Genomic DNA, 25972 nt, shown 5'->3' with positions numbered 1-25972 from the left:
ATCAGGCTGCGTTTGAACCCAGGACCATCTGACTCATCTCGCAGGTGCTGTGTGAAACAACGCAAGCTGTGATGTAAGGCCTAAAATTAGGGCTCCAGCTTACGCGCTGGTAAAAGCGGGAGGCCCCCACTGGCCTCCCCACCACACCTCCCACGGAGGAGGTCTGCTTGCCCAATGCCTCCTGACTGAGGCACGGGACACAGCGACTGCTGACCTCCAAGTAGCAGGTTTCACATCTCTGCCAGCTGCGGAATCATTCACATCAGAGGTTGGGATCCACGCGCCTGCCCCTCCTACCCCCTGTGTTTCTCTGCAGCCGGAGTCTGCAGGCGTCCTTTCGGAGAAGCTGATCTACCTAGGAGTGCCAGCTTCGGTGTTCTCCAAGCTTGGTCCAGTTCTGAGACTCTGGTTTGGTTGGCTGTACTATCAATATTTAAGCAGCACTTGATGGTTATACAATCCCTCCGTAAGTTCCCACTTAATCCTCATGGCGTCTCAGGCGGCGAAAGGAGAAATTACTACCGTTTTGCAGCTGGGAGCACTGAGGCCAGGGGAGGGTAACTGCTGCTGTTTAGGGGAAGGGCCAGCAGCAGGAGCTGGGCCTTCCTCACTCACCCTGCTGGGCATGAGCTTTGCTTTGAGATGAACACCTTCCAAAGAGCTTCACACACAGCCAAACCCTGAGCCAACCCACAGGCAGGTCTGACCTGACTCCTGCCAGCTGGAGGGATAAGTCATGGATCCCACAGTTCCTGCCTCGAAACCATCTTAAGAAGCCGGTAGACATGCCCATTTTGCATAAGGCAGGGAGCCCTCACTCTGTAGATTTTCTGAGCGGTCCACTCTTCCCAGAGCAGAAGCAAGATGACGGTCCAGCACTAACGTATGCTTCCAATCCCAATGCGAGAAAGAAAAGGGAATGAAGGCGCAGCAAACAGACAAGGGGCTACAAGAGGGGAAACAAGCAGAAGTCGAACAGCTCAGTAAACTGGCACGTGGTTGTGGGGCACCTTTATCAGTGTGTTAGTCAGCTACTGCTGCGGAACAAATCACCACTCACTCAGTGGCTTAAAACAACATGCGTATCTCACAGTTTCCATAGACCAGGAATACGGGCGTGTCTTACCTGGGTCTTCTGCAAGGTATCTCCAGAGGTTGCCATTCAGGTGTCAGCCAGGGCTGGGTTTCATCAAAGGCTCAGATGTGGAAGAATGTTTCCTTCTTCTTCTTCTTTTTTTTTTAATTAAGTAAGAAAATACCATGGCTTTATTCTGTTTTCTTATAAAGATAGGCCTGCTTGTTGGCTAAGTAGAAAAAATGTATGCAGTTCTCGTAAATAAACAAGATTTACCTCCTTCTGGAACAGACCGCAATGCCAAAGAAGTGCTGTAAAGAGGGTAAAGGTGTAATGTTGTCATCTTCTTAGCGATAAAATGCAAAATGGAACAAAAAGTAAATGAACTTAATTAGTGCTGGACATTCCCACAGGGCAAAATCAAGAGGACTCAAATCAATCGGTAGGTTTTTGTAGAAGATTTTAAAAGTCCATTAGCCTGAGCGACCCTCACTCCTCCCCCGACTCTCCCCAGCTGAAGTGGCCCAGTTTGGACCCCACAAAGCTGGTGGCCAGAAGCTTTTGCTTTTCCTTTTCCTTTAGAGATAAGAAAAGCCTTAGAGGACCAGAAAACCTGGCTTGGGTGAGGCACCTCCGTGCAGCAGTGCCGCATCTAGAAGCTGACAACATACTCAGCGTCAGCCCTCTGCACAGAAACAGCAAAGGGCCCCTAAGGGTGAAAGGTAGCAGCAACAAGGCGTCGAACCATGCAGATGGTGGGGCGGCCCCGTGAGCCCGCGTGGACCTGAGACTTGAGCAAACCAGGGTCCTGGCCATAAAATCTGAAACAGTGATCTCCACAAGCCTTGGGCTGCTCCACGACTGACACCCACTTGCCATCGTTAACGGCAGAGAGACACGCTAAGGTAGGGGCTGCTCCTGTAAGAGCGGGCACTGAGGGGGCCCTGACCCGGCAGTCCGCGCGCTGCCTCGGCGTGCCCTCCACACTTGGCATTTACCATGGTGTCTTTAAACCAGCGCTGGGTCTGCCTTGCAAACACGTTCCTGGAGGCCGTGCAGGGAAACTGGACGTCACCATGTGAGGTAGCATTACGGAAGGGATCTCAGGAGTTCTCGAAGAGCCCCAAAAGCTCTTCTCAAACACAGCGATCACCTCTGTTGTCACCACACCGTACACCACCAAGAAAGGTGCCTGTGATGGAGGTGAGTGGAATTGCTGCTGCTGAACTTTGAGGCCTTCCGGGAACAGGCCCTCTATGAGGACAAATATGTCTGGAAGGCTGTGGTCCAAGGGCGCTTTTGCTGGCTGTAAACGGGGTCTCCAGAGCCAGAGGGAGCACACAGCTCTTCTTAAAATTGAAGGTGTTTACACTCAAGATGGAACTGAATTCCATCCAGGCAAGAGATGTGTCTCTGTGTCCAAAGCACAGAACACAATGGCTCCTGGTGGTGAACCCAACAAAGCCAAAGTCACCTGGGGGAAGGGAGCTCGTGTTCATGGAAACAGTGGCTGGTTCATGCTAAACCGAAGCAACCTTCCTGCCAAGGCCAGTGGACACAGAATCCATGTGATGTTGCACCCCTCAAGGATTTAAACTTACTGAAAAGTAAATAAACAGCCCTGACCAGTGTGGTTCAGTGGGTTAAAGGTCCTCTGGCGAAGCAAAGGATTCCCAGTTGCGGTGCATGCCTGGGTTTCAGGTCCAGTCCCTGGTCAGGGTGTAAAAGAAAGACAACTGACGAATATTTCTCTCTCATGTCAATGTTTCTCTTCCTCTCTTTCTCATTCCCTTCCCTCTCTCTACAATAAGTAAATAAAATCTTTTTTAAAAAGTAAATAGAAAAAAAAAGAAAGGTGCCTGTGACGGATCTGTGACCCTCAGGGTTGCTACATCCTGCTAGTGTGCTTGATAAACAGACGGTGTTCGTCCGGAAGCTGCATTTTCCGCATGCACAGCTGTGACACCCGGTCGGAATATGGGAAGAAGCTCCTCTCAGCCATTGCACTCCCACCCTGCTCTGCGTGGCACCACAAGTACATGAACAGACGGTGTTGCAGGGAGTTGATAAAGGGACCCTTTATCATGCCTGTCTGACTGTCCCGTCCCGCTGTATGTCAGAGAAAACAGCTGACGCAATGAGTAGGCCATCCTCACAGCAGAAGCAGCCAATGGTTCTCGCATCAGCAGAAGTGCCTTCACCTGGAAGGCATGGACGGTCCGCTGCTGCACTGACATGGTGGCTGGGAGGCTTCTGCACAAGTACAGCCCTTGGTTGTGTGACAGGACGGCTTTATCACACTCGAAGGTGTGTGCATCACACGAGCAGCCAGTGTGAAGGTCAACGATGTGGAGGAAATAGCCCTGAGAGGGGCCTTGGGAGCGGGGGCTGTCACAGATTCACTGCTCCAATACACCTCATCACAGGAGGGGGAGGCTCGTCTGGGACGTAGGCAGGGAGTCCACCATGACACGCTGGCAGTCATCAGTGAAAAGGCTGCGCTCCCACTTCAGGTGCTCACCGTCGGCCGCTCTGTCGGCAACGGCCAGCAGGAAAACAACTGTTCAAAGAGCTGGCTGCCCATGCGGACTGAGCACTAGTCATTGCCGTTGCTCAGGGTCCTCCCCTCACGGCCCCTCAGGAGGTCCTCCGCTGCTCGACAGCCCCGGAGCTCATAGATTTTGAGATGGCTGGTCTGAAGAGAAAGCGATCAAGTAGCGTCCATCAGGTGAGAATTTACACAAGAATCAAGGAGGCTTTTTAACATTGACGACTGTGTAGCTGGGGAAGACCTCCTAGTGGAACACTTGGACCTGGTGCCAGTGGGTGTCTGCCTCAGCTAAACTGATACACTGGTGTTCCGAGCACTGAATTACATTTTGGTTCTGGATTCTTCAAGGTTTGGTGGTGGTAACATCATGATCCATTATCACATCTCTGTCAGCCCCCGCTCAGGGGGCTGGGACTAGGGACTCCCCAGGCTGCTCTGGCTTGCACCTCCCTGCCCCTGCCACGCCTTGGGACCTGGTGCCTGCAACCACAGCCTCCCCCCACCCTCCAGGGACACATCCACTTCTAAGACCACTCATGCAGTTGGTGAGCTCCATTCCTTGCTGGCTGGTCCTTGCTATGTGGGCCTCTCCAACATAGCAGCCGGTTTCATCTAAGTCAGGCAAAGGAAAGTGTGTGCCAGCAAAACAGAAGCCACCATTGATGTTAGCCTAACCACAGAAGGGACTTCGGTCACCTCTGCTGAATCCTGTTAGTTAGAACCTGCCACTAGGCCAGCCCACTCTCAAAGGAGTGAACAACAGGAGGCAGGGATCCTTGGAGGGTGTCTCAGAGCCTGCCTGCTGCAGTCGTGATGAACAACAGCGTACTCGCCCAGCAGGCTTTGCAATGGGCAGTGCCATTTGCTAAGTGCTTGGTATGGGCCACTCTGATGAGGTGCTTTATGACCCCAACGTGGTTCCCCATGCCCTCCTCAACTGACAGATTGAGTAAACTGAGGCTGCACTGGGCTGAGCCACTGAAGATAACCCAGGTCAAGAGCGATGCAATCGTCTCCAGAGCAAGGCACCTGCCCGTCACCCCCTGAAAGACGCTGAGACTTAGGGCTGCAGCATGGCGGATCCTGCATATTGAAAGAGCAGGTCTGGCTGCAAGTGAATTTTGGTTTCTACCCGGTCTTTATCAGAAAGGCTGGGTGGGTGAATACCCCTCCTCCACCCTCCAGACAGGCATGGTCTCCTGGCGCCTGACATACTGCCCAGAATGCAGTGGGACTTAGTGTTTTTGTGGCTGGATAAACGCTGCCTACCAGTCCCCCAAGGAACTCCAGTCTCCGGGTAATTACCCACCATGGGGCCTGGAGACCCTCTGGCCCTAACACAGAAGTTCCTCCTTTTCCACGGAGGCAGGTGACACCAGTGGACTATGGCCTATTATTGATCTTACACAAGTTGCACACACCTGGGTGCTCCTTTCCCACCATGAGCTGACTGGTGAAGTCTGGGGATTTGCTGCTCAGAGCCCAGTCTTGAAGCCCTAAGGGACCTAACAGCCAGGCACCGCGTGCAGGCCAGGTTGGGTCCTGGGCTGGACAAACCAGCTGTCAAAAGACAGGCATGGACTGACTGGAGAAACCTGAGTATGTCTGAGAATTCAATGAGCTGAAACTTGGTGGAATTTCAAAAGTGGACATTGCCCTGGCTGGTTGGCTCAGCACACTGAGCATCAGACTGTGAACCGAAAGGTCATTGGTTTGGTTCCCAGTTAGGACACACGCCTGGCTTGTAGGCCAGGCCCCCAAGTCAGGGTATGTACAAGAGGCAACTGCTCTCACATTGGGGCTTCTCTCCCTCCCCTCCCCTCTAATAACTAAATTAAATCTTTTTTTTAGAAAAGTGGAAGTTGTTGACCAAGAGATAAAAAAGGATGAATTTTGTAGTGAGAGTTACTTTGATTTTTTTAAAAATAAAGTATAAAAGCAAAACCAAGGAGAAATGTGGCCCTTGGTGTGATGAATGAGTCAACAGAAGGCTGACTGAAGGCTGCCAAAGGCTCCAAACTTCGGCTCCTGGGAAGAATTGAAGGGTCAGAAAATCCCTCCTTTGTGCCACATTTCGGACCCAGCGGCTGTGCAGAGCAGCAGCAGGAACAGCAAGGACACCACCGGTGTGCCCTCGGAGCTAGGGGGCCTCTGTGCTGGGGCCCAGGGCACAACAGGGGAGCCCACATGTGACCTCACAGTGCAGCATCTCAGGGGGGTGTTAAGGGACAGAAACCACTCTGAGTCCACTACAGGTACCTCCTTCTCATTGTAACAGAAAGAACAGCATCCAGCTGAGCCCCAAGATCAGCACAGCCCCTGATGTCACACCCCAGATTTGCCCTCATCTTCCCAAGGAGCACAGGGGTAGGCAGCAGATGGAGGGACAGACACAGAGCCTGGACAGGCCAGGGCACCAGGTGACCCAAGGCTGGCTGCCCCACCTGGCCCAGGCAGACAACGGCTGGATGTCAGAATTGGGGCTTTATTTCTTCCACTCGCGGCAGGCACATACAGAGACGGCATACACAATGCAACAGAGCTCGAGGAGGAGGTGCAGGGGGTCCCACCCCAGCCCCCCAGAGATGCACCTACAAAGAGCATTAAGACCCCTCACCAGACCCCACAGCCAGGGCCAAAGGCCATGCCTCAGCCCTGGCAGTGCCGTGGTAGGGGGAGCCCTGGCCGGCAGCCTCAGCAGGGATACAAGTCCCATCTGCCTGGTTCCTTCCTGCATTCAGCTGGCCACGCCGGGGGTGAAGGATCTACACAGGTGCCACTCACTTAACCCAACCTGCAGCAGAGAATTTCCGGCTCCCTGTGGCCACCTGATAGGGACCCACATTTTGTGGAAGCCTCAACCTACAGCCCTTCCCTCAGGAGGTACAAGATCTTGCTCAAGGGCAGCACCTAGTGGCATAGAGCAGCACTGCCCATTGCAACCCGCTTCTCAACCCCCACTGGTCCACGGTTTTTAGCTACATGTGCTTGGAACCAGCAGACCCAGAGTCAGTCAAATGGACTTCTCCCTGCACAGGGCAGTGCAGTCTTGGGGTTCTCTCGGGAGGCTGCTGGGCCCATGAGCCTTTTGTGACTACTCCATGTGGTCCCCACCAAGGGACACTGGCCTGGAGCCCTAACAATTCAAAAGGCAGCGCTGGAGAACGAAGCAAGGCAGGGGCTGGTGGGGCAGGGCCAGGGACCAAGGCAGCGAAGGGACCCTACTGGTGGCCTCCGCACTTCAGGCACCAGGTGCCATAAGATGCCTGCACCTGGCATTATGAGGGAGCAGGGAGAGGAGATGGCTCCACAGCCTGCCCCACTGGGGAGGGCTGCAACGTAGATGACAGCTCTTGACTCCCGTCTCCAGCCCCCTGCAGACCTGTTTCATTCAGTGCCCAGGGACTCCCTGGACCTCAGAGAAGACACAGAGACTCAGCTTTTGCAGATGTATCCTTTACTGTGTCCTGGTGACATGCTTGGCCACAGGTCCTCCCACCATACCCGCCCCCCGCCCCCCCCGCCCCGGCTACCTCCAGAACACCTCCTTGAGGACTGGGTCACCTCCATGCCTCTGGTCATGGTGCCCAGGTCAGGGCCTGGGGTGCCCTAGCAAAGAACTGGGGAGAGCAGGGTTCAGAAGCCCTTTCCACCACTGACCTGGAGGAGTTACCTCCTATCTCTGGAAGAGGGCGGGCCAGTGTGTCCAGCAGAGGCCCCTCCAATTCCAAGCCCTGGGGCATGCAGGGGCCTTAAAAACCCTCATTGAGGCTGTGTGTGCTTGGATGGGCAGGGAGGGCCTGAAAGTGCTGCCCAGGCCCTGCTCCAAGTTCTCTGACTGCCTTTCAGCCCCCGACCCAGGACATGAAGGCTGCCACCGTGCCACAGGGCCAGGCATGAAGAATCTGTGTCCAGCGTGACCAGTTCCATCTTGGAGGTACCAACCCCTTGCAGAGTTCACAGAGTTCCGGAGGTAACACGACCCCAGAAGCACACCCCCCTCCCCCACCACCAGTCACCATTGTTTTGAGAATGAGAGAGCCAGGGAGGCTAAGCCAGAGGGAAGACAGGCTGTGTACAGGAGGCCCAGGTCCCACCAAGCCCCTCCCCTCGGCAATGAATCCCTGGGTTCCATGAAACATATCCCAGCCCAGCCTCTTCCCACCTCAGCCCCGGTCCGGACTCTCTAGGACCAGGTAAGGGTGACAGAGGGGCCTGGCCCCAGGGTTGTCAAGGGGACACTCCCACCAGAACCCTCTGGGCCAACCCACCCTGCGCGGCCCTAGCGGAGGCCGCATTCCATCCCCTGTAGCTTCTCCTGCTCCAGGGCACGCACTAGATCCTGCACAAAGCGCATCTCAGAAGCCACCTGTTTAGCCAGGGCCTCATAGCGATTCTCAAGGCGGCTAAAGCGGCGCTTGAGCCCGCTGGCCCCCAGCAGGGCGCCCTTGGCCTCCTCCTGGGCCTGCCGTTGGAGCGCCTCGGTCTTGTGCAGCTCCTGCCGCAGCCGTCGGAGGTCCTGGCCAATGCTTTCATTCTCTTCCCTGTACCAGGCCTCCTTCTCCTCATAGATGGCTGTCAGCGCCTCAATGTCCTCGTGGAATTGCCGCCGGCTGTGCTCCAGCCCGCGCAGGCCCTCCTCAGCCGCTGCCACCTCCTCCAGCACCTTGGAGAAACGCTCGAAGTTGATGTAGGTATTGTTGGGGGGCATGCTTGAGTGTGACTTGATGGTGTACTCCTTGAGACGGGCCGTCTTCAGGCGCCGCCGCTCCGGCTTCCGGCCGCTATCTTCTCGCCGCACATTCCGCCGCCGGATCGCCTACAGGAGAGAGGACACAGCCTGGAACAGCGGGCAGGTGGTGGACCACTGAGGGCCATATCCAGCCCTCCATTTGCTTTTGTAAATAAAGTTTTATTGGCACAGATGTGCCCATCTGCATACAATGGTCCTGGTGTTTTGCTGCTTTGAAGGCAGAGCCGAGTATTGACGCCAGGCACCACAGAGTCAAGAATATTGACTGGCCCTTTAAAGAAGGCTGCCGCCCTGACCCGTATGGCTCTGTGGGTTGGGCAATGTTCCGTGAACAAAATGTCGCTGGTTTGATTCCCAGTCAGGACACATGCCTGGGTTGCGGGTTTGGTGCCCAGTTGGGGCGCATACAAGAGGCAACCAATCAGTATTTCTCTCTCATACCAATGCTTCTCTCCCTCTCTTTCTCCCTTCTTTCCCCTCTATCTAAAAGTAAATAAACTCTTTAAAAAATAAAAATAAATAGGTAAAGAAGGCTGCCAACTCTGGTCTAGAGGCAGCCCCTCCTGAAAAGTTTCTGCGGGAGGGAGCCCTGCTGCATGCACACAGGGACCCAGGACTCCAACGGGTGCCCCAGTCAGATGGCTCTAGCACCATCTCACGGAGCACCACACCCGCATGCCCAGACCCACAGCTCTGGGACCCTCCCTGGATGCTGGGGGCTTGTCCACACCTACCATCCCTCAGTGGGAGCAGCACCCCACCTCACCTTGATCCAGGAATGCTCCAGGCTCTGGGAGATGGTCATTCTCCTCCTGGAAGAGCCCCCGCCCCGACCAAGCCCTGGTTAGTCACACGTGTGCCATCTACACCATCCTCCCCAAAACGGAGCAGAGAGCAGGGAAAGGGCTCTCCAGGCTCTCCCTGCTGCAGTTCCTCTCAGCACCCCGCCAAGGGCGGACTCCGATACCCGCCCCTGAGGGACCCCAGGCTCTAAAGTCACCTTCCAGCCTGGAAGCAAGACCTGAAATGACCCTGAAATTACACACACATTCCAGAGCATCCACTCTGCTAAGCCAACAATAAGGAGCCCATCGAGGCACCTTTGGGGGCACAGGCTCTGGGGTTTCTGTGTTCCCTGAGAGGTTTTAACAGGGTCAAGACCTAATGCTGGGAGTCAAACAACTCAGGTACCCACAGGAGGGGCCAGGCGGGCAACACCAGTGTGGCTCAGTTGGTTAGAGAGTTATCTCAGAGAAAGAAAGGCACTGGTTCCATTCTCAGTCAGGGCACATGCCTGTGTTGCAGGTTTGGTCCCCAGTCGGGGCGCTTACAAGAGACAACAGATCAATGTTTCTCTCTTACATCGATGTTTCCCTCTATCCCTTCCCCTCTCTCTAAAAATAAATAAATAAAATTGTTTTTTAAAAAACAATGGGCAGCACAGATTAGGGGAGGACTGTGGCCACAGAGAGCACCTCCCCGTGAACAGAGGCTCTGTGATGCTAGGGCTTCTGAGAATTTTTTTCAAAAAAAAAAAAAGTAGCAATCTGGAATTTTATGTAAAAATCCCAATTTTTAAAGTTGGCAACGGCCCTAGCCAGGTAACTTAGTTGGTCAGAGCGTCATCAATGTTGCTCAAACCACCAAGGCTGCAGGTTTGATCCTCAGTCAGGGAACATACGAGAATCAACCAATGAATGCATAAATGAGTGGAGCAGTTAAGTCAGTGTTTTCTCACTCTCTCTCCTCTTTCCTCTCTCTCTCTAAAATTAGTTAAAAAAATGTTGGCAACAAATTAAAAGTTTGAGATATGGCGTGAGACAGCTTAAGCCATTCATTACTATCTCTGGCCCAAAGCGGAAGCCAGTTATGGGAAGGTGGTGGCTTGGAGGGATGTCTTCTCAGCCACACCACCCATCCTAGGGAGGCTAGTTCAGCCTTCCCTGAGGGGCTTCCCCCTGACCCCGCTGCCCCGGCTGTGCTTACTTGGGGTCCTTGACAAGCAGCCGGCGGATAAAGTCCTTGGCTAGCTCGCTGGTGTTACTAAAGTACTCCTCGTCGAAGTCATAGTTCACAGCAGAGATGTTGGTCAGGGTCTCTTGCTTGGTCTCACCCAGGAATGGGGATGCGCCACTCAAACTGGAAGACAAACATGGGGCTCAGTGTCCCTTTCAATCGCTCCATCACCAGGCTGCCGCCTGGACTACCATCAAACTCTGCAGTGCACACAAAGGGGCCACATGCTGAGGAAAGTGGACTCTGGGCCCCAACCACCTGATGCAGGGATTCCCCGACCAGCCACCCACTGGCTACCAATGAGAAGGCCATAGGAAGTCACTGCTCAGCTAAAACCAGTGGGCAAAAATCCTCATGAAAGCTCCAAGTATCTATGTAGATGCACCATCTCAAAGCACCTCCCCACCCCCCCAGAACATTCAGTGATTCCAGAGGAAAAACCCATCACTTTCCAGGGGAATCCTGGCTGATGCCACTGAACACAGTCAAGGTGCGCATCACTGGCGATGACACTCGTGTCCCATGCCTTTCTGATAAGTCTGCACTGAGTGGGTCACCCCACCACCCCTGTGGGGCTCTGAGCACTTGATACTGTGACTTATGGCAGAAAATATTTATTTGGTCTTCAACCTGGTCCTTGGGCACACGGTTCCCAAAACCTTTGGAATTTCCTAAAACAAAAGAGCTAAAAAGGTGGGAGCATCTTTTGTTGTAATATTCTTGTCCTCAGTTCTTGAAATGGCTCCAAAGAATAAAGATAAAAGAAGTATCCTTCGTAATTCATAACAAGCACCTTCCAACATCAGTTTATGCTAATGAGATGGCTTTTGGAAAGCACCTAAAGATAGGAGGCTGGTGGCACAGGGAACCAGCAGTAGAACTGGAGGGTTGGAACCGTCACGCTCACCCCTGATCTCCAGAGAGGGAAGAGGGACCAGAGTTGAGTTAATTACCGATGACCAAAGATTTAATCAATTACGCCTACATGATGGAACCTCCATAAAATCCCTAAAGTAGGAGTATGGAGAGCTTCCAGATGGGTGAACACATCCACGTGTGAGGAGGAGCGTGCATTCCAAACCCCACAAGGAAAACACCTCCTGCCCTCAGCTCCTTCCCAGCCCTTGCCCCACAGACCCTTCATCTGCTGTTCATCCGTACCTTTTATCTTCTCCTTTGTGATAAGCTGGTGAACCTAAATCAGTGTTTCCCTGAGTTCTAGCAAATTATCAAACCTGAGGCGGGGGTTGTGGGAAACCTCCAATCTATCATCAGTGGATCAGAAGTATAGATAACAAGCTGGACTCACAACTGGCATCTGAACACAGGATGGTCTCATGAGTCTGAGCACTTAACCTGTGCGACCTGACATTATCTTCATGGTAGGACACTCAGCTGGTGTCACAGACAGTTGCTTGGTGTGGGGAGAAACCTGCACACACTGGTGGCCAGCAATGTCAGAAGCATTCAGAGGAGAGTAACATAGAAAAAGAACGGTGTTTCTCTTTCCCAGGGCAGAGAGGCACAGCCCACCCAACCATGAGCAAACCTCAGACCTATAATGAGGGATGTTCTAAAACACCCCTGACCAACACTCTTTAAGAACATCTACATTTAACTTCAAGTGTACCAACATTCACATCATGAGGGTGCCACAGGAGAAAAGAGAGAGAGCAAGAAACTGAAAACCTATTTGGAAAAATAATGACAGAAAACCTCCCTAGCGTGGTGAAGGAAATAGACATACAAATCCAGGAAGAGCTGAGAATCTTAAACAAGATGAGCCCAAAGAGGCCCACACCAAGACACATACTAATTAAAGTGTCGAAGGTTAAAGACAAAAAGAAAATATTAAAAGCAGCAAGAGAAAAGCAGTTAGTTACCTGCATGGGAGCTCCCATAAGATTGTTGGCTGATTTCTCAACGGAAACTTTGCAGGCCGGAAAAGATGGGCATGAAATATTCAAAGTGATGAAAAGCAAGAAACTACAACCAAGATTACTCTACCCAGCAAAACTATTGCTTAGAATCAAAGTTTCCCAGACAAGAAAAAGCTAAGGGAGTTCATCACCACCAAACCATATTACTGGAAATGTTAAAGGGTCTTCTTTAAGAAGAAGAAAAAAAGATCAAAAATATGATCTGGCCCTGGGCAGGTAGCTCAGTTGGTTAGAGTATCATCCTAATATGCCAAGGTTGTGGGTTCAATCCCCAGTCTGGGCACAAACAAGAATCAACCACCTGATATAACCTATGAATGTATAAATAAGTGGAACAAAAAATAAGTGTTTCTCTCTCTCTTTTCCTCTCCCTAAAATCAATATATTTAAAAAGTGTTTTAATTTAAAAAATGAATAATAAAATGGTAATAAATACATATCTATCAACAACTATTTTAAATGCAAATTGATTAGATGCTTCAATCAAAAGACATACGGTGGCTGACCCTTACATATGCTGTCTACAAGAGACTAACTTCATATGGAAATACACACACAGACTGAAAGTAAAGGAATGGAAAAAGATATTTCATGAAAATGAAAACAAAAAGTTGGGTAGCAATACTCACACCAGACAAAACAGACTTTTAAAACTAAAGCTACATCAAAAGACAAAGAAGGACCCAGCAATTCCACTTCTGGGTCTTTTTCTGAATAAACCAAAAACAATGAATGAAAAAGATATATACATCCATATGTTTATTGCAGCATTATTTACAGTAGCCAAGATATGAAAGCAACCTAAGTGTCCATCAATAGATAAATGGATAAGGAAGTGGTACATATATACAATGGAATAGGATTCAGCTATAAAAAAGAATAAAATCTTGCCTCTGCCAACACGGAGAGACCTAGAGAGTATTGTGCAGAGTAAAGTAAGCCAGACAGAGAGGGACAAATGCCAGAAGATATCACTTATATGTGGAATCTAAAAAACAAAATAAACAAACACGCAAAACAGAAATGGACGCACAGATACAGAGAACATTTTGACGGTTTCCAGATGGTAGGATGGGTGAAAAAGGTGACGAGATTAAGAAGAAGATTGGCAGTTACAGAACAGTCATGGCGATGTAAAGTACAGCAAAGGGAATACAGTCAATTATATTGTAATAACTAGGTATGGTGTCAGATACATGCTAGATTTATTGGGATGATCACTTTGCAAGTTATAGAAATGTCTAATCACAGGGTTGTATATATAAAACTAATATAACATTGTATGTCAACTGTAATTTAAAATTAAAAAAAATTTTAATTAAAAAAAGCATCCAGGTTGTGATAGACAAGGAAAGACAAAGAGAGGAGGAGACTAAATGCAATGAGTGACCTGGCTGGGGTCATGGTACAGAAAGACGGCATGGTGGAAAAATTGGTGATGTCTGCACAACTTGGGCACTCGCTCTGGTTGCTAACGTTGTAAGTTAATTTCTCGGTGTTGACAAATGCTGTTTGTATAACATGTTCACAGGGGCACAAAGCTCTATGCTGTTTGTGCCACTCTTCTGAAAGTCTAAACTTACTTCAAAATGTAAAAAAAAAGCTGCAACTATTGAAGACCAATTTCCCAAAACCTTCAGGTCTCTGATCACTATACTCATTCAATAAGCAAGGCAATGAAGAAAGAAGGGAGCACATCTGATGCAGGAAGAGTCCAAACGTGGCATCTGAGGAAACGACCTCAAGGTCAAATCCTCTTTTCACACAGAGGGTGCAGCTGCAGGCCCGCGGCCTAAGCAGGGAGGGGCTGGGGTGGGGATGGTACACATTCTGTCCTGGCACAGGGTCCCATGTGACCTCTAGGAGGGTGCTGTGCCTTCCGAACTATCCAGAAGCCCGAGATAGGAGCCAAACCTTCTCTACTATATAAACTCACTCATTCCCTCATTCATTCATTCATCCATCCACCCAGAATTCCCTGAGCATCTTGATAGGTCAGAAGGATTGGGGTCCCACACTCTCGGTCACTGTTCCCACATGAAGGCCTCCCTGACCCCCTTCCTGACTAGGCAGGGCCCTGGGACGGGTGACAGGAAGCACTGCCTGGGTACTCACAGGATGTAGGTGATGACGCCAATGCTCCTGGGAGAGAACATAAGAGGAAGATCAGCTCAGCAGTGGGTGCGGCACCCAGACTCCTCTACAAGCAGGGGCCCAGAGCCCACATGGGGAAAGCTACACACCCAAGGCTCTCGGGCCAGAAGGGCAGCAGGTTATGTCAGCCCCGCTCCCCTTCTGCCCTGGGGACTCAAAACTGGGTATTTAAACACCTCTTGCCCTGACTGGTGTGGCTCAATGGGTTGGGCGTCATCTCACAAACTGAAAGAGTGCTAGTTCGATTCCCAGTCAGGGCACATGCCTTGTTTGCAGGCCAGACCCCCGGTTGCTTAGGGGGCATGTGAGAGGCAACCAATCAATGTTTCTCTCACACATTGATGTTTCTCTCCCTCTCTTCCTCCCCGATCCCCTTCTCTCTAAAAAATAAATAAAATCTTAAAAAAAAAAACAAAACCTACCACCTCTGGCCACACCCTCCTGTCAAGGTTCAAAGGAGCCAGAGTGGGAGCAGGGCAGAGAGCACTATGGCCCCACAGACCCTGCAGATCGGAGATCCACTACAGGGCCTGCAGGGCTGGCAAGCTCTTTTTATAGAGGGTCAAACAGCACTTATTTCAGGCTTTATGGGCCACTAATGGTTTGTTGTGTATTTTCATGTTTTGTTTTGAATACCCTTTTGAAAAAACAAGGCCCCCTCCCAGCTCCTAGGCCTGCTCTGGCCAGTGGACTGCGATTCGCTGACCCCTACTCTAAGGCACGGGTCCGTCCCACCCACGGCCCACAGCACACGCACCATGGATGGGCTATGCCCAAGCCTGCCACTCCTGGGGATGCCCAGGGGGAAGGATTTCCTGAGAAGCAGGTACAAATGCTGGACTCAGCACTAGGCAGCCCTAGGTCCCCAAGGCTACCCCCCAACTCACCACATGTCCGCCTCCAGTCCCAGGGGTTCATAGTTGACAATCTCGGGAGCTACAGAGACAGGGAGACAGAAGGTGCAGAGTCAGAAGCTGGTTGCATCTAAGGCCACACTGGGGACTTAGCCAAGAACAGCAGCACCGCTCCTGCCTCGCCTCCACCCGCCGAAGGTAACTGTGGTTCCTCAGGGGTGAACACGCACAAACACACAGGCAAGGTCAGCTCTGGGGCAGGAAGGCTGGGATGGTGACAGCACCGGCCCGAGGTCTTCGCTTTCCCTTACCCAGTGCCAGCACAGCTGAGGGCAGTGAGTCAGGCAGCGCAGGGCTGGGCCTGCCTCACCCACACTGCTGAAAACCCCCGAATGCCCCCGGCCCAAACCCCAGTCTCTGACACACCAGACAGGGCCTTACCTACAAACTCTGGGGTGCCAAAGATGTTCTTGAACTCGTTCCCAGCTTCAATCTTATGAGCAATGCCAAAGTCAATGAGCTTAATCCGCGGATTGGGCACATTCTTGTCCAGGAGCATGATGTTTTCTGGCTGGGGCGGGGAAGAGTGGGGCAGTGGGAGGAGGATCTGCTGCTTCTACTGGCCTGGTCTCTCCAGGAACAGCATCTGGAATTTCCCTAGACACCCCCACTCCCAACCCATGGAGTGTGGGCAGGCTGATGCCACCTCGGGGATCCGGGCCTGAGCAAGTCTGTTCCTCAACTCCCAGAGCATCAGTGGGTCCAGGGGCTGGGCATTCCTTGCCCATGAAAGCAGAACCCTCTCTTGGGCCCCCAGCCTCACCTGCGCCAGCTACCCTGACTGATCCCCAGCTCTGCTCCCAGTGGGGCTCACCTTGAGGTCAAAGTGGGCGATGCGCTTGGAGTGCAGGTAGTGGACTCCATCCAAGATCTGCTTAAGGAACTGAGTGGCCTCATCCTCTGTCAGTGACTCCTTCTCAGCCAGGAAATCAAAGAGCTCCCCTCCTGAGACGAGCTCCAGGATGAGCACCACATCAGTCTTGTTCTCAAAGATGTCGTGCAGTGTGATTATGTTGGGGTGCCTGATCTCCCGCAGGATGTTCACCTCCCGCTCGATCTCCTCCCGGCTGACTCCCCGCCGGCTGGATGACAGGCGGCGCTTCTTGATGAACTTGGCAGCGTATTCCTTCCCAGTGCCCTTCTGCCGGCATTTCCGCACAATCGCAAACTGGCCACTGCAGGGGCAGAGAGGAAGTGGAGGGGAGGGGAGGGGAGGGGATCAGAGCACCAACACGGACCTAGGCCCGCCACCGTCACTCCCCCAGCTCCTGGTGCCATGCAGAGGTACCACTCCCACTGCACCCGAGATGTACTCAGTGGGAATGCTGCCATGCGAGTGCAGAGCAGGGCTGACATAATGGCTGCCCAGCATTTTTGCAACAGTAAACAAATAAGAACTGCTCAATGTTTACCAAGAGGGAACTGGAATCCATCATGGAAATAAGTCCAGTAGAATTTTACACCATCGTGAAAAAAAAATGAAGGCAACTCTAAGCTCAGTGAAAAAAGCAAGCTGCAGAATGACATAGAGAATATCTTTTTGTTTAAAAAAAGATTATTATATCCATATATAGATACACTTATATACATATATGTAGGAAAAAGATCTGAAGAACATACATCAAACTGTTAACAATGTCCATCTAGAGGAGTGGAATTGAGGAAATAGGGGCAGCAAAGAGGGGTTCTTATTATTTGATACAATTCTATACTGATTCAACTTTTTACAGTGTATTTCATCATTTTTTTAAAAATCTAAGAAAAAAGAAAGAAAGCCACTGACTTCAAAAGAGCTTCTTGCCCTGGACAGGTGGCTCAGTTAGTTGAACATCAAACCGTACACCAAAAGGTTGTGGGTTCAATTCCCAGTCAGGGTACATATCTAGGTTGTGGGTTCGATCCCTAGTCAAGGCACATATGAAAGGCAACCAATCGCTGTTTCTCTCTCACACTGATGTGTCTCTCTCTCTAAAATCAATAAGCATGTCCTTAGGTGAGGGTTTAAAAAAAAAAAGAGCTTCTTATTCAATAGACAGAGTGAAAGAAATGCACACATTTTCAAAACAAGAGAGAAGAGTGAGGATGTAAAAAAATTAGAACCTTCACACCTGGCTGGTGGGAATGCAAAATGGGAAAGCCACTGTGGAAAAGTCTGGTAGTTCCTCAAATGGTTAACACAGAATTACCATCTGACGGAAGCACTGCCACTCCTGGGTATGTATCTAAGAGAAATGAAAACATGCGTCCACACAGAAACCTGCACACAAATGCTCAACAGAGCATGATTCCCAACAGCCAAAAGGTGGAAACAACCAAATGTCCGTCCATCAACACATGAATGGATGTGGTCCCTCCATATAAGGGGACATTACGTGATCATGAAAAGGAGTGAAGCTCTGACACATGTTACAAATGTGGATGACCCTTGAAATCATGATGTTCAGTGAGAGAAGCCAGACACAAAAGGCCACACAGTGTGTGACCCCATATATGTGAAATGTCCAGAACAGGCACATCCACAGAGACAGGAAGTGGGGTCAGTGATTGCCAGGGGCTGCGGGAGGGGGCTGGGGGGGACTGCTACTGGGGACAGTGTTTCTTCTGGGGAGACGAAATGTTCTGAAAACAGTGGTGATTGTTGCAGAACCCAGTGAATATACTGAAGACCATGAAACTGTATACTTTAAATGAGTAAACTGTCATGTCTGTGAATTATACTTAAAGACAGCTGTTACTTAAAAGAGAGAAATTCTATGTACTGCACTCCAGAGAGATATCCAATGTCCAAACTCTTTTGTTATCTAGGAACTTACTTATATCAACTTGCTTTAACTCAGAAGTTGACTGATAAAGGCCAGGCAGTAAATATTTTAAGCTATATAGGCCATGTGGTCTCTGTCACAATCCCTGTGCGTTCTTACAACTCTTTAAAAAAGTAGAAAAGCATTCCAGGCTCATGGACGGGCTACACTACACTGAGCTAGTGATAGGTGCGGCCCACAGGCTGTAGTTTGCTGAGCCCTCCTTCAACAGGTTACATGGACGTACAACTAAATGGAGAGACCAAGCTGAAGACAGAAAGCACAAGTTCCAGACAGCAAACTTGAACAAGGCCCTAGCAGGAGTCAAGGAAAGACAGACATCTCAGGGAAATACAGGAAGGGCACACAGATGGAGACGGGCCTTGGGGACAGGAAGGATCTCTGAAGTTGGTGGTGGCAAAGGAAGGACAAGACAGGACAGTGACAAACACATGAGTGAGGGGCATCTCTGCCAATCCAGTGGGGCTTTCAGAAAAGCCAGGGCAGTGCCAGGGCAGGACTGACTGGGTGTTCTGAGTAGGCAGACCTATCTATGGTGGGGGGACCACTTGCAGCTGGCAAGCACCTAAGCCACGGCCCTCACCAGCATCAAGGAACGGAAGTGCCCACAGTGGGCCATCACAGACATGCTCTGCACACATTCAGATGGTCAGAAGATGAATGAGGTTCAAGGTGGGCAGATGGGAGCCCCTTCAAATGTCCATATCCTAATCCATGGAACCTGTGAATGTGTCCTCATGTAGCAAGAGGGACTTTGCATGTGGACCTAAGTTAAGGACCCTGAAATGGGGATGATCCTGATTACCAGAGGGGCCCAGGGTCATCACAGGGTCCTCACAAGAAGCAGGCAGGTGGGTCAGAGTCAGGGATGGAAGAGGCTGCTCTGCTGGCTGCGAGGAAGGAGGAAAGGGTCACGAGCCGGGGATGCAGGGCCACTGGAAGCTGTAAAAGGCCGGAAATTATTCTCCCTGGAGCCTCCAGAAGCAGCAGCCCTGCAGATTCATTTCCACTCCTAATTACCGAACCTTTAGGGTAATTAACACGTATCTGTCTAAGCCACTAAACTGTAGTAATTTGTTATAGCAGCAACAGGAAACTCAAATACTAATCCAAAAGCCAAGGGCACAGGTCAGAGGACACAGGTAAAGTGTCCCTCATTAGGTTATGCTCCCCTTGAATCCACCGCTACAGTCCCTTGGGTACCTATGCTCCTGCCTCCCACCTGAAATGCCTTTGCCCCTCCCCTCTACCAACATCCAAGCTAATTCTTCCAGGCCCACATTCCATCCCACAATGATTCCCTGATGACAATGACAGCAAATGCCAAATGTATACCACGTACCAGGAATACTGGGCTAAGCATTGGACCTGTGGCCTGATTTTCAAATGCATGGATTTTTTTCCTTGAGCTTTATTCCAAGCCAAACTAACAACAAAGACAACAAAGACAGAGCTCAGGGGTGAGCTAACTAATATGGATGCACACACCACTCCATGACCTGGAAGCCAGGGTAGAAGGCTACACACTCATGAACACACAAATTAATTTATTACCTGAGATGGTTGATGTGAACTTGAATTAGGAAGAAAGAACCCCCTCGTACACTAGAAACTCCCTCCTAGTTCCTTAAACCTCAAGATTCCTGGGACAGAAAAACATGGGCCTGCTTTACTTACAGTCCCTCTCACCGCAGTGATTCCTGCAGCTAATTCCCCAAAGACAGTCAATAACTAGACTCAGGAAAAATACAGATCTGCTTGAAACTGAATTCCAATGCAATTCCTGCCTCTGAAACAGAGCTTCTCGTGGTGACCAGCGTCAGAGTCAGAAAGTAAACATCTGAAGGAGGGTGGTGTGTGGGGTATAAGGACACACTCACTTCCCAACACACAGGGTCTCATCTTTATTTGGACATCTAAGGGTTCCACTACCAGGGTATGTGGTAGAGCTGGCCGCTGGGCAGGAGGAAGCCAGATGCCCACCTCTGGTTCCAGCAGACCTGGGCTCTGGAGCCAGCGAGGCTTGGTCTCAAGATACGAATCTTGTTTGGCCATTTACAGTCTGTGTAGCAGCCCTGGCCCGTGTTGCTCGGCTGGTGGGGCACTGCCCTGCACGCCGAAGGACTGGGGTCTGACCCCTGGTCAGGGTGCGTGAGAGGCAACCAATCGATGATTCTCTCTTTCCCCCGCTTCTTCCCTCTCCAAATCAATAAACACAGTCTGTGTGTCCTTGGGCAAGCTGCTTCCCTTCTCTCAGTCTCAGTCTCTATCTAAAATGGGGATAATAACGGCACCTGACTTGTAGGTCCTTTAGTAGATGAAAGGAAGTAACATAAAGACACTCTAGAATGCAGATGTCCAAAGGACATCCACAATTTATACAAACTGCAACAGTGTTCTGTGCCATTAATCCGTCACTTCAAGTATCTCTGAGAATGTTCCAGACCATTACATAGATCGGTGCTGTCCAAGGTAGCAGTCACTGAACACATGACAGCTGTCAGGCACATCCAAGCTGAGATGTGCTGTGAGCATACAACACACACCAGATTTCGAAGACTTCATATAAAAGAAAGTGGTAAAATAGTTCACTAATAATTTTATAGTGATTACAAACAAAATAATAATAGTTCATCTACCAGGCTAAATAAAATATATCATTAAAATTATTAAAACTGACACAGCTTTTAAATTTTCAATTAAATTTCAATAAATTTCCTATGTGGCTCACATTATGCAGGTTACCTAGTTGCCTGGCTCTTTTAATGGCTGCATAATGTTCCACCACGGATGCAGGATGCTGTGATGACCACTTAAGAGGCATCCCATCTTTTGCTCTTATAAAATTTTTTTAACTATTTTTTCCTCATGACTTTTTCTTTTTTGAAAGATTTTATTTATGTTTTAGAGAGAAGGGCAGGGAGAAAGGGAAAGAAACATCTATATGTGAGAGAATCATGGATCTGTTGCTTCCCACACGCCCCCAACTGGGGACCTGGCCTGCAACCCAGGCATGTGCCCTGACTGGGAATCAAACCAGCAACCTTTTGGTTTGTAGGCTGACACTCAATCCATTGAGCCACACCAGCCAGGGCTAACTATTTTTTTAATTGATTGATTTTTTGAGAGAGAGAGAAAGAGAAACACCGATTCATTGTTCCACTTATTTATGCAATCATTGGCTGCTTCTTGTACATGCCCTGATCGGAGACAGAATGTGCAGCCTTGCTTGGCATGTGGGAAGAAGCTCTTGGTGTTATTGGGAAGAAGCTCTAACCAACTGAGCTACTCGGCCAGGACCACTCCTATAAAATCTTTATTGCAACTATCTCTGCTCCTGGGTCATTGGATCCATGTATGTATGGATTTCCATTTAATTAATTCCTAACAGTGGAACCAGTAACTTAAAGGTAACACACATATGACATCTTGCTGATTTTTGCCAAACTATCCTCAGCAAGAGATTCTTATACATTTTCAACAAAAAATTTTGAGATCGTGGGGCGGGGGAGGGGGGCGCCAGCATTCACTACCATTCTAAACAGGAAATTCCTAAAGGAGCAACTTCAGAATCCCAAAGGAGCCTGAAACTCTCTCTCAGCAAAGGTCTGATGCAGGGCTCAGTTATTTACATTCCCTTCTGGTGACATCATGGGGCCTAGCCAGCAGCAAACTCACCAAATAAGGTTTCAGGCTCCACAAAAAAAAAAAGAAAGAAAGAAAGAAAAAGAAAAAGGCTGTGCCTGTCTGGCCTGGTCTTGGGTGGGTGGGAGAGCAAGCTCCCAGGGGAGGGTCGAAGGCCCAGCCAGGCAGGAAATCAGCTGCCTGGCTGGCAAGGGAAACCTCCGCTCTCTCCCATAAGAATGCTACACAATTGGCAAGAATGTGGGCCCAGACAGGAGGCCTTCCCTGGGAATGTCAAGACTCAGGAGACTCATGTGCCTCCCATAAGAGAGTATAAAAGACAAGGACAGACCTTTATCAACAAAACCTTCTAATACCTACAAATGCCAGGCACTGCGTCAGGGGCCATATGTGCTCAACTATGTTTCTCCCCAAAGGAAATGGACAAAGGATGTCAGAGCAAGAACTCTCAGCTGGGATATCTGATTCCAAAACCCAAACTCATTCCACCAGCACATACCCTGACTCACTCCTTCTTGGACAGTACGAGAAAGCATAGGAGGGGAGATCCATTCCAGAAAACCTTACAATGGCTTTCTCCCACCCTGGATCCTTTTCATAGGGTCTTACTCACCTGCCCAATTCCTCCCCCATCTCATAATGGTCTTCTACATCTTCCTGCCTGAATGTGGACATGGTGGCCGTCTGCCTTCCAGCACGTTCTGCTCCAGTGAAAGCCCAAGTCACTGCAGCCTGGGGACAGGACCTCAGGAGTCCCCTACTAGTGACCCTAGAGGAGACAGGGTAATAAGGAAAAAAGAGTGAGATAACAGCAATTATTCCTAGTAAACAGAGCAACTTGCTCACCAAAAATAGGTTTCACATCAACATCACTCTAAGATGAAGTTCCACGGTCCTTGGGAAGGGCACTTGCCTTCGGCAGTCCAGGCACTTTCGTGTTTCATCTTATTTATACACCAAATAACCCAAAATGTCGCAGTTAACCCTACTATGCCACCTCGTCCCCATAGCTCCCACCAGCCCCATACCTCTAAGACCTCACACAGTGCCGCAGCTTTTCTCTGCCTCTCCCTCCTAGGCTTCTCCTAGAACTCCTCCTCCCAATTCCTGAAAGTTCCCCCCACATACTTCACTCCCCCAAACTCCAAAACTCCCTCATTCCCTCTCCAGCTTCCTAGTTCTAGCCTCAACACACTCCCAACTCCCTGCCTATTGGCAACCTCAACCCTTCTTCAACCCCTCTTCGCCTTTACCCATTCCCCCCAGACTTGAACCAGTCTCTTAAGACCCTCCTCAGCGGTGTGTTCCCTTCAATCTTGAACTGGACAATGGCCTCCAAGCTTTTGCAAGCCCCTTACCCTACCCCATTCTTGCCTACCCCTGACTTCCATCGTCCTGGCAAGACTAACCTCTTCCCTCTCTTCAAGGTCCTGCACCCCGGTCTCCCTCACCCCAAACCGGTCTCCGTAAAGGGCCAATCTGTCTTCTCCATTGTCTTTCGCCCCCAACCTCCGCACAACCTCCAAGGCAGACTCCGACAGGCCCCTTTATAGACCCCTCCAAGGGTCCCATCCGTAACGTCCCTTCTCTTGCGTCCCGGAGGCCGCCACGCCCCTCGCAGGCCAGGCCCAGACCCTTTTCCTGCTCAGTCATGCTAAGAGTCCCCAAACTTCCCCCAAGATTCTTCCAGACTGCCTCCCCCCTCCCAACGACACACACACACCCGCAGACCTCAAACAGAGTCCGCTTCTCACCACCCACAGCCCCGCTCTCCGACTGTCCCTCCGCCGCTCCGGCCTGCGCTGACGTCACCGCGTCCGACAGTAACCACCCCTGGAAGGAGGAGTCTACCGCCCATTGGCCAGCGCGCCCACCGCTCATGACGCCCCGCCCCCTGCTGTCTTCCAAGCCTAGACCCTCTGGCATTCGGACTTCCGCATCCGGATGCCGCTTCGCCATTGGCGTAAAGGCTCACCCTCGTATAGGTGATTGACTACAATGAACGCCGGTCAAACATACGCTCTCCTCTGACGGTGATCCTGAAGCTGGGAGGCGGGATGCTGAAGTCCCGCATCCTTCTTCCTGCCTTTCTCGGGTGCAAGGTACGGGACTTCAAGGCCCTAGCTCCCGCAATGGCAACTATCGGGGTAGACCCGGACCCCGGGGCTGGTTTAGTATCGAAACGTCAGTAAAATGTTACCCACGTTCCAAATACATAAGTAAAAATGTATATGAGGTCAGTCAAGTGTTGCCTTTTATTCTTTTATGCTTCTGTGACTCCTGTTTGTCTCAGGATACATGATAAAAATACCTAGCTTTTATTGAGTACCAATCGGCAACTTGAAAAAGTAAAATACATTAAAATTGCCCCCGTTCTACAGATGGGGAAACTGAGACCCAGAGAGGTTAAGTAACCCACCCAAAATCACGTAGGCAGTAAATGCCAGAGCTGAGGTTCATTCACAGATAGCCAGAAACAAAGGCAATGCTGAGTCACCTCAGATACCAGTAGACAGAAGACCCTGTGTCTTTTGGCCTTGGCCAACTACCCTTTTTCCATTCTCCCTTGGTCCACTCCACTCCAACCCCATTTGCCTTCTGACCTCAAACATTTCATTTCTACCCCAGGTCTTGGCATGAGCTGTTTCTTATGCCTGGAGATGGCCTTCCTCCACTCTTGTCTAACTCTCCTGCACACTTCAGCACACAGCTAAAGCAGCTCCTTCTCCATACCCAGTTTCCCCCTATTATTACATCTTCCATTCATACAGCACATTTCTTAAAACTAATGAACCAGTATTGATATTTTTATTAAGCAAAGTCCATATTCAGATTCCTGGTTTTCACTGTTCTATTTCTGTCCCAGGGTCCCACATGACATTAGTTGTCATGTTCACTCAGGCTCCTCTTAGCTGACAGCTTTCTCACTTCCCTGTTTTTGATGACTTGGAGTTGTGAGGATTGGTGGGGTATTTTGTAGACTTTTCTTCAATTGGGACATCTGATGTTTTTCTCATTAGACTGGAGTGATAGGTTTTAGGAAGACCACAGGTGAAGTGCCATTTTCATCACATCATATCCAGGGACCACACCATTAAATTGACTTATTACTGTTGATGTTGAACTTGGTCACCTGGCTCTAGAAGTCTTTGTCAGAGTTCTACACTATACTTCCCCCCCCCCCCCACTGCCTTCTTCGGAAGAAAGTTACTGATGCACAGCCCACACTTACTAAGGAGCTGGAAAATCATTTTTACTTGAAAAAACTGACAAAATGTGTTAACATAGACTTGTGTATTTGGCAGGCATTTTCTTAAGAATGAATAAACTGAGCCTAGGCTAGGTGGCTCAGGTGGTTAGAGCATTGTCTTGTACACCAAAAGGTTGTGGGTTCAACTCCCAGTCAGGGCACATATGTAGGTGGCAAGTTTCATCCTTAGTTGGGGTGCATATGGGAGGAACCAATCCATGTTTCTCTCATTTCCCTTCCTCTCTCTCAAAAAAGAAAAAAGAAAAAAGAAAAAAAAATCAATGAAACATATTTTTGGGTGAGGATTTAAAAAAAAAATTTTTTTTTTAAAAGAATCCTGGCTGGTGTGGCTCAGTGGACTGAGCCAAAGGATCACCAGTTCTATTTCCAGTCATGACACATGCCTGGGTTGCAGGCCAGGTCCCCAGTAGAGGGTGTACAAGAGGCAACTACACATTGATGTTTCTCTCCCTTTCTCCCTCCCTTCCCTTCTAGCTAAAAATAAAAATCTTAAAAAAAAAAAAAAAAAAAACAACCCAGAAAATTGAGCCTGTCACTTCAAGGATAACAATTGACAGTATTGTTTGCCAATGGCAAAATTTGAGCTTTCAAGGAAACACTAAAAATTTCAAAACCTGCCCTGGCAGGTGTGGCTCACTGGATTGAGTGCCAGCCTGTGAACTGAGAGGTTCCTAGTTCAATTCCCAGTCAGAACACATGCCTGGGTTGCAGGCCAGGTCTCCAGTTGGGCGCATGACAAGAGTCAACGACAGATCCATGGTTCTCTCGCACATTGATGTTTCTCTTCCTTTCTCCCTCTCTTCCCCTCTAAAAAAATTTTTAAAAATGTTT

General features: G+C 49.9%; 1 protein-coding gene and 1 pseudogene across 1 annotated transcript; both read right to left on the bottom strand.

Moving 5' to 3' along the window:
- Window positions 1–1564: 1564 nt before the first annotated feature.
- On the bottom strand, window positions 1565–7208 carry LOC129074289 (DET1 homolog; annotated as a pseudogene).
- Window positions 7174–23677, bottom strand: DAPK3 (death associated protein kinase 3). The gene is made up of 9 exons (XM_054578049.1): window positions 23602–23677; window positions 22484–22639; window positions 16218–16578; window positions 15785–15914; window positions 15377–15425; window positions 14451–14477; window positions 10366–10518; window positions 9146–9191; window positions 7174–8445 (listed from the first exon to the last, which is right to left on the bottom strand). Exons 2-9 carry the CDS (start codon window positions 22543–22545, stop codon window positions 7909–7911), a joined length of 1365 nt encoding a protein of 454 aa, XP_054434024.1. The 5' UTR covers window positions 22546–22639; window positions 23602–23677; the 3' UTR covers window positions 7174–7908.
- Window positions 23678–25972: the final 2295 nt, after the last annotated feature.

Source organism: Pteronotus mesoamericanus, unplaced genomic scaffold (assembly GCF_021234165.1).
Source record: "Pteronotus mesoamericanus isolate MK-2021 breed Mesoamerican mustached bat unplaced genomic scaffold, CSHL_Meso_final contig_482, whole genome shotgun sequence".
Lineage (NCBI taxonomy): Eukaryota > Metazoa > Chordata > Mammalia > Chiroptera > Mormoopidae > Pteronotus > Pteronotus mesoamericanus.
The sequence above is the reverse complement of the archived record's forward strand: the minus strand, read 5'-3'. Positions and strand labels throughout refer to the sequence as shown.

Coding starts and splice junctions, on each gene's coding strand:
- DAPK3 (XM_054578049.1), bottom strand. CDS start 22,545: ATGTCCACATTCAGGCAGGAAGATGTAGAAGACCATTATGAGATGGGG. Junction 16,579..22,483: donor ATGGGGGAGGAATTGGGCAG/GTGAGTAAGACC, acceptor CTGCCCCTGCAG/TGGCCAGTTTGCGATTGTGC. Junction 10,519..14,450: donor GGCGTCATCACCTACATCCT/GTGAGTACCCAG, acceptor TTTGTCTTCCAG/TTTGAGTGGCGCATCCCCAT.